The sequence below is a fragment of the Pipra filicauda genome, unplaced genomic scaffold (assembly GCF_003945595.2).
Source record: "Pipra filicauda isolate LSUMZ 115617 unplaced genomic scaffold, ASM394559v2 scaffold315_size853536_pilon, whole genome shotgun sequence".
In the NCBI taxonomy this organism is placed as follows: domain Eukaryota; kingdom Metazoa; phylum Chordata; class Aves; order Passeriformes; family Pipridae; genus Pipra; species Pipra filicauda.
In genome coordinates this window covers 537,556-545,640 of record NW_024104438.1, presented here as the reverse complement: position 1 = coordinate 545,640, position 8,085 = coordinate 537,556, and the positions used below count along the sequence as shown (strand labels likewise).

Here is an 8,085-nt window from a genome sequence, read left to right as displayed (position 1 = left end):
CTTAGGTGCTCTTTCATGCTGTGAATTGCACTATTAACTTCTAAAGAGCTTCATTTCAATAATTGGGAGTTGCTCAGAGCAGCAGAAATTTCCTCTCTAAATAAAAACTGAAATATGCTACAATTTCTTAAACCATGTCATGTTATTGCAGCTGAAGGAAAGCTGTCCTTGAGGATGTGATTTCCTGAGGTCCTTGTAACCCAACCGCTCCTTTGGTGCAAAACTGAAGAGCTGGGCAGATATTTTTTCTCTGTAGGGACAGAACATCCCTGTCCAGGGCTGGCAACAGGGGTTGAGATAAGTGAAGAATGCAAACATCATCCTAAACAAGGCAGCATGGAGAGCTTTTCATTATCATTTCTCCCTCGGAAAGGCAGACAAGGATCAGAAGAGTACTGGCTATAATAAATATCCATTGTAAAACTGACAGACTGTTCCCTTTTTCAGATGGGTAAAAAAATTGCATTTTATCTTAAAAAAAAAATAAAATTGTAGAGATCTACTGCTGTAGGGGAGGGTGGTCTTTCTGTGAGAGATTGTATTAATTTAGACAACTGAAAGACAATTACCTTTCTTACTATAAGCCCCATGGCTGTATAACAAAGAACATGAATTTATCTGATTTAAAAGATGCTCTGCTTTGCAAAGAATGAGGCTCCAGAGCTGTGAACATGCTGTCCAAGACTTTCTTGGCTACCCATCTTTTCCAAGCACTAGCCCAGCACTGGCTGCCTGGAGCAGTAGCAATGATTTCTTGGTGGCTCTCTGGCCACAAGCCCCAGGATGCCCAAGGCTTGCAAAACTGCAGAAGTGGTTTCCTGCAGAACAGGGAAGGTGAAGAAACCTGCTGCAGGGAGGTCTTTTTGCAGAAGGGTAATGCACGTGGGCAAAAGCATTTCTTTTTCCAAACTGGCAAATTGCAATTCTCCTTGTGATGGAGTTTTCCTTGTGACTCAGGATGATGGGTGGGTTGAGGTGGCAGGAGGGAAAGCATAAAAGAAAGATCTCTAGATCTTTCTAGTGCCCTAGAAACTGGGTTGCCTCTAAATCTATTCCTGTCTGCAGTGCTGTTTCTCAGGAAAGTCATCCAAGTTTGCAGCAGCCTCTCTGCTGTTGTTCCTTAGTGCCTGTAGGGGAAATGGAGGCCTGAAGCCGTGGTGATTTTTTTGGTCTGCCACAAGCACCACCTGTCTTTATGTTTTATATCTACTGGTGTGTCAGGGCCCAGTGATTTGAATTAATTAATCATAAAAAACCCCCAAAGAAAAACTGCAAACAAATCCAAAAACACAGGACAAGAGAATCTTCTGTCTCATTTTTACCCTTAAGTAATTTCACAGACCCCTCCTATCCACCGGCTGTTGGATGAAGAATTTTTAGGTTGCTTTTAGGCACCTTCCTGCTTTGTTGCCTGAGGGTGCCAAGTTTAAGAGAAAATTGCCAATGCCTGTCACTTACTAACCTTTTACACCTGCACCTTCGTCTTCTGGTTTCTAAAATAAGAAAGAAAATGTTTTAGTTCAAAGGTACCAAGTCACAGCTCAGTAAAGAAACACTGCAGCAAGGTGGGTCTGGTGTTCCCCAGCGGCTGATATCTTTAAAATTAACCACGGATAAATCTGGTTTATTTTTAAGCAAATCCCTGCCAGGGAGTGGTGCTGCAGCTCATGTTACCTCAATATTCCACTTAAACATTTTGATGAATTAAAATGTGAGGTGAGTAGCAGTAGCAGGGTCAGCCTAGGAATCCAGAGGGTGAATTATTTCTCTGGACTTTGGCATGTTGCTGAAAATCCCTCAGCAGCAATTGTTTCTACAAGAGGTGAGAGGCAATGGTGCCACTCCACATGCAACCAAGTTGAATGATGCTCTTCCCCATTTTAGCATCTCTGTTGTTACTTTGGGATGTGTTCAGCAAAATACAGTGTTCTGCCATTAATTTTAGCCCAAGGTATTAATCTGTTCTTGAGATCTTAGGCTGCTGCAGAAATTAACTGCAGCTGATGGCTTTTCACTGATCATTTTACATCAGTGTTAAAAGGCAGAAATAAGTCACTGAGGGGTGTTTGTAGGTTAAGTGTGTTGCAGGTCACCAGGGAATGTCACTGTATGTGGAGGGCTTTTGGCTCCTGATGACTTCAGAGGGAATTTGGACCAAGTCCAGGCACTCTGCTGCATCATCAGCTACTTCCCCCGAGGAGAATGATTTTTGGCTGTGTCTCCTTAATGCTTTTTCATGCATTCCTTCCTATCTCTGCAGAGTGTGGAGATTAGTATTTTTCAGGGCTGAAGGATGATGACAAATGGTACTTTCCTAGCTGGGTCAGCTGGTGAATTCATCTGGCATCAGCTCCAGGCCGCAGGGTCAGGGAGGATCTAGTTAGGTTAATTCAGCAGCAGAACTGCTGGTGTTCAGGCAAATGAGCAGAGCTGGATTAATGAAGTCATAACTTCTGGGGGTACTGGAGAGTTGAACTGATTTCAGTGAGCTAAACTGAGTTAAATCCATTTGCACTCATTGCTTGCTCAGGGTAGTTCAACTTCATTTCAAACACGAAATTTCACCAAAGGACTTTTGCTGACCTGCATTCCTGCTTAAACTATGGCAGTCTCTGAACCTGTGTAATGAAGTTACTTTTTTAGTTACAGCTCAAGCTGCTACTGGGAGTCTCAGCATATGCTGGAGCATATTTACCCTGATGTGTCAGAATGTTTCAGGCCCTGGTACATTACTCTCTGACACACCAATTTAAAGATAGTAGAGCCAAGACAGTTAATACAGTAAGTTCTGTCTGTTTCTAATCAATTTTTCTTCCTTGAAGGTCTTTTTCAACCTAAACACATTTCTGATTCTATGATTCTAAGTTGTTAATTATTTTTCAGCCTAAGCCTACTGATGAGGAAAATACAGACAGTGATTCTAACAGTAGTCCTTCTCTTGCACTGACTGTGTCCTGGTTATCTCATACCTCACAAAGCAGGCAGAACATCCATCCCTCTGAGGGACAGGGCTATGGTTTGAGGCTGGAAGTGCATCTATAGGGATTGTGGTGAGTCTTACTTGGGCACTGCAGGATGGTGATGGCCAGGGCGATGAGGAGCAGGAGGCAGGCACCTGCCAAGGGAACCCAGATGACACCATCACAGAAGGAATTCAGGTCCTTCTCCGTGCTGGACTCTGAAGGAATAGAGAAGGGTAAAGGTCAAAAAAGCACAGAAACATTAAGTTTTTAAAAGACCTCCAAGATCATTGAGTCCAACCTTTGAGCAGGAATGGAGAAGGGGAAAGGTCCAGCCGGTGCTCAGGGCTGGTGTCCGGGCCAGTTCTGGTGGAGCCAAGGGAGCTGCCAAGGGCCATGCCTGGCATTCCATGAGGCTGGTGGTGAGGCAGGGGGCTTCCTCTGGGCTGCCCCTCTCACCATTTTCCAGAGACTTGAGGGAGGACACGTAGCCAGAAATTTTCTCTTTCCCCTGATGAGGCTAAAACCACCCTCAGCCCCCAAGGCTCTGCCCTCCCTCCCCCTCTTCTGGGCATGCCCAGGCATGAGACATGCTCCTGCTTTTTACCTCATCCTAAGTCTTTTCTGTGTGGGATGAAACACTGGAGTTTAATCCTTCCAACTATGATAAAGCTCTGTGGATTTTCACTGTCCTCCCACCCCAAAATGCCTGCAGGTTTCAGTGGTATCAGTGGGCCAGAACCCAGCTCCTCCCCTCTCCCTCCCTGCACCCAGGCTACCTGGATCCGGGGTCCTGACGTCGGAGTCCTTTCCAGTGATACCACGTTGAGTGGTGGGTCCCGGTGTGGTGATGACTAAAAGTGAAAATGAATGAATTCAGCAAGTAGGGAAATGCAGTAAAACAGGTCCCTCCTGCCCTTCAGTTCTCCCACCCCTGCCCAGGTTATAGTTTTTCCTGTACACATATTAGGGCTTCATAGAGACCCTTTTGGATGGGGATTCCCTCAGGGAGGGTATCCCAAGAGCCAGTGAGGAGCTGTAGGCTTCTTATGTCTTGCTGTCTGCCACCATCCTCAGAAAGACTGAACACTGAGTTTTAGGACCTATGTGAGGTGAGGAAGGAGAGGGTAGTGCTGGACTTTGCTTTACTCTTCTCCCTTCAGAGCCATGGATGGGATTGAAAAGTGGGGATGGGGAAATGATGCTGGGTCTGCCTAATCATCTTTGCCTTTGGGCAGGAGCAATACCATGAGGAGAGATTGCAAGCAGGGAGCTTCTGGCAGGAGGACCAGCGGGTTGGTCCCAAGAGGCCTTGGGGAAGCAAGCAGGGAAATGGGGTTTGTGGGAGAGACAACTGGGTAAAAAAGGTACAGGCAGGAGGTGCTGGGGATTTTGGCAGAGCTTAAAGAGGTTAGGTGTAGGTGTTGTTTGCTGACCTGGGAAGAAGGCAGGCAGGCCAGGGCTGATGTACAGCCTTTGGTTGATGTTCGTGAGGCAGAAATAGTTCCCCTCATCCTCCTCTGTGAAAGACTTCACTACCAACCGATAGATAGTGTTGTCTTTGCTGGCCTCGAAGCGTGTGGATGTTCTCTGATTCCCCTTGAAGGTGACTCGGGACAGGAAAGAGATGAAGACAATGAAGTGAAGGGTCCCATTCTTGTCCTGACGGACCCAGAACACTCCATAATCCCTGTCAGTCTGACACTCCAGTTCCAGCCGCTGTCCCACCCGGAGCTGGGTGATGGTGTCACGAAACTTGACCTTCATCTCATACATCTGGCCATGGGTCCCGGGGCAGCCTGGAGGAGAGAAATCCTTGCTGGAACTGCTTGGGAAGAGCCAATGGCCCTTCTGAGCAAACCTGGTTTCCTGTTCTCAGACTGTGAGGTCAAATGCAAAGGAGGACCATGGTGTCTGGATGACTGGAAGGTTTTGTTGGAATCCTTGCTGGGATCATGCATGGAGGGTGCTCATCAATCAGCCATGTGGGTTTTACAGATGGGTGTTGCCCTTCCAGCTGCCTCCTCAGGGATGTTACTCCTTCCCAGATTAGTCCCTTCTGAAGGGACTCCCTAAAGCACTGACTGCTAAACCCTCTTTATTCCCCCCTTCTCCCTCCCCTCCATAACCAGTTGTCTGACCAGGCTCCCTTCCTGGTGCTTGTGGTGCTGCAGCCACCCCTCTGGCTGCCCTGTGCTGGCTGAGGTGATGCCGCCTTTCCCTCCACAGTTACTGAGCACATCTCAAAGTCGACCTTTTTATTTACTATTTCCCACGCTTTGACTATTTAACCCAATTTCTTGTATTCAGTGGAAGGTTTTTCCTTGTCCCTCTGGGTGATGGGGCTGCACCAGCCTGTGTCCATACTCACAGAGTCCCAGAGCGAGCAGGAGGAGCAGGGCAGGAGACCCGTCCATCTTCTGCTGGGGGTGTCTGTCCTTGGAGACGGTGCAGTGCAGCTGAGACGATGTTTTTATCTCAACTTGGGAGGCTGGGTCACACTTTGAGGAGGATGTGATGTCATCAAGACCCTCTTGGGCAAAGAGACGGTGCTCGGCATCTGCGGCAAAATGCAGAGGAAAAAAAATCCTGAAGAAATTCAGTTCTAGTGTGCAGTTTGGTTCATTTTTCCTGATGGTGCCTCAAGGATTTTGCTTTGATATCTTCCCTAGAGACCCAGAGTGCTGCTACTCATGCCTGAGGTAGGATCAGCCACCCCAGCCTGCTGTCCCCCATCCCTCTGGGGGTCCACAGCAACTCCAGCTCCACAGAAGTCACGGACAAGCCTCGTGCTTTGGCTGAAGGTCTCCGGTTGGATTTCTTGCCAGGGATTCTGCCTCCTTCTCTTGAACACACTCATGTCTCGTGTGGATGGCAGAGCCCAGAGCATTTTCTTACCCGGCGAGTCACAGATGTTTCATGGCATAGATCCATGTGTATCATTTATCTCAGAGTACACTCATTCCTGACACACAGCCGGGTTCTTCAGGTGCTCGATTGTTCTCTTTGCAATTCCTTTTTGGTCAATTCTTCTTTGCATTTGGTCTGAAGAGCTGCTTTGTGCAAGGCAGGTGGTCAGTCAGCTGAGCACACTGAGAGTGCTCAATGCCCAAGGGTATGATTTCCTTTTAATTTTCTTTTAACAACTTGTGTTTCTCCCCTGTAACCACAGGGGCTTCCGCCCTGCCCAAAAACCTGTTGTCTGCTTCCCCTGAGAGGACCCTGGTGCTGCCTCTGGGTGACCATTTGCACATGGGGATGGGTGATGCTTCCTGGAGCTCTGCACGTACAGTAACAACAGTTTCATCAGACTGTGAGGGGCTGGGCTGGTATTTGATGTACTTCCTTTCTTCCTTGCTTTCCTGATAATTGTTTTTGTGTGTGGTTTGTTTTTTATGAGTCCTTTGGAAAAGAAGCTCCGTTATTTTCCTTGGTCTGTCAGAAAGCAGGTGCTGTTGGCTTCGATGTCATTTGCAATTGGGGCTGGTACTCAGAGCTGAAGTTATGGAAAATGGTTTTGGAACTGGGTGTGCTGGATTGGGCATCAAAGCATGTGGATGAGTGAGGAAAGGTACTGTCAGGCTGCTGGGGAGTGTGAAGTTCACACTTTCATGAGGCTGTGGTAGTTGTGATGTGTACATTAAATAGAGCAGGTTTTGACAAAACAAAGAGAAAATACTTTTGATCAGTTAAACAACATTACAAGGATCTGGATCTCAAAATCCCGTCGAGGAAATGTGAACATCAGACTTGAGCTCAATGTCACCTGTTAGTGCTCCAGCCATCTCCGGATGAGACATCAAGTGATGCTACTTGTATCACCTCTGTCTGGTTCTCTACTCGTAAATGGAAAACTTAACAGGCCCCCTTGAGCCTTAGGTGTAAATCCGAGGTGCAGAGCTGGCTGCAGCTGACATGAACTGGAAGATGAACCAATCATGGAATGGTGTGGAAGAAAGAGCTGGTGAGGGCAAGTCAGTGTTGCTTTGTGGAGCTGTGCTGGGTCAGTGCCTCTGCTGGAGGGTTTCTTGGTGGAGTTGGTGTGGTGGTTTCGAGCAAACGTCTCTTGGATGTGTCTGCCCATGAGGTGTTGCTCATTTTTGGGGCATTCTGAGGCATTCTGGGGCAACGTGGATCTCAGGGCAGTGACTTAAAAAAATAAATGTTTATTTTGGTGCATGCCCCAAGCTGCCTGTTCTGGTTCCCTCAGCCTTCTGACCTTCTGCAGGGGTGGTTGTGCCGGTTGTGAAGCAAAGGCAGAATCACAGCAGTTCAGTGCAGTGTATTGGGTGTATTTCTAACACCTACTTAAATTGCAGGGGTTCAGAAATAGAAAAGCTCATGTAAGAAGATACAAATGGGCAAGTTTTACCCCTGAGTATCTTAGGATGCACAGCAGTCCATGGACATTTAGTATCTCTCAGAAAATCCACAGGTGGAGAGCTGGAAATGCTTTTAAATTGAATTCCTTTAAGGATTCCTGCTAACTCAGGGTACGTGTTACAGTGGGACGGAGGAATAATATTTCTACTGACACTTTATATGGAGTTTGCAGCCAGGCTGAATCTGCAGTTTGGGTGTTACATCCCTTTGGTCATTGACAGATTAAAGAAGCAAAATCAGAGACCACCAAAATCTGTGTGTTTCTGCAAAGGCAGAAACAATGATAAAGAATTGAAGGTGATGCCTGGCTGTTGTTCAGCAAGTAAGGAGATGAAAGGTGCTGACAGAGTTCAGTGAATGGTCCTGTATTTTTCATAACTTGCTGATACCCAACAAACAGCCAGGCCCTCAGAGTGAAAGCCACCCTCTGAAGAGGGAATGTGCCATACAGGCAGTGCTATTGCAATTGCAGGGACAGTCCTTTCCTTGCAGTGCTGAGAGTGCTGGGAGCTGTCTGGATTCATGGATTTGTGATTGCAGGCTCCAGTTATGTTCAGAGATGAGATTTCAATTTTGGTTTCTTTTATTAAGGTGTCTGTCTGCACCACCAGAGCTTGAATCAGCAGATAGTGGGGGCAGAGGCAGTGTTGTAATGGTTGGTATTAGTCTGGATTGGGGATACATGGATGAATGGTAAGTCCTGAAGGTTGTGCTGAGCAGGATGTACCCTTGGGTGCTGAGT

The 8,085-nt window shown here is 47.1% G+C and overlaps 1 protein-coding gene across 1 annotated transcript; it reads right to left on the bottom strand.

Moving 5' to 3' along the window:
* Positions 1–1,049: 1,049 nt before the first annotated feature.
* On the bottom strand, positions 1,050–5,377 carry LOC120323682 (T-cell surface glycoprotein CD8 alpha chain-like). Its single transcript, XM_039383539.1, has 6 exons — positions 5,332–5,377; positions 4,397–4,759; positions 3,740–3,814; positions 3,062–3,178; positions 1,459–1,493; positions 1,050–1,127 (listed from the first exon to the last, which is right to left on the bottom strand). The coding sequence occupies exons 1-6, from the start codon at positions 5,375–5,377 to the stop codon at positions 1,050–1,052; spliced, it is 714 nt and encodes a 237-aa protein (XP_039239473.1).
* Positions 5,378–8,085: the final 2,708 nt, after the last annotated feature.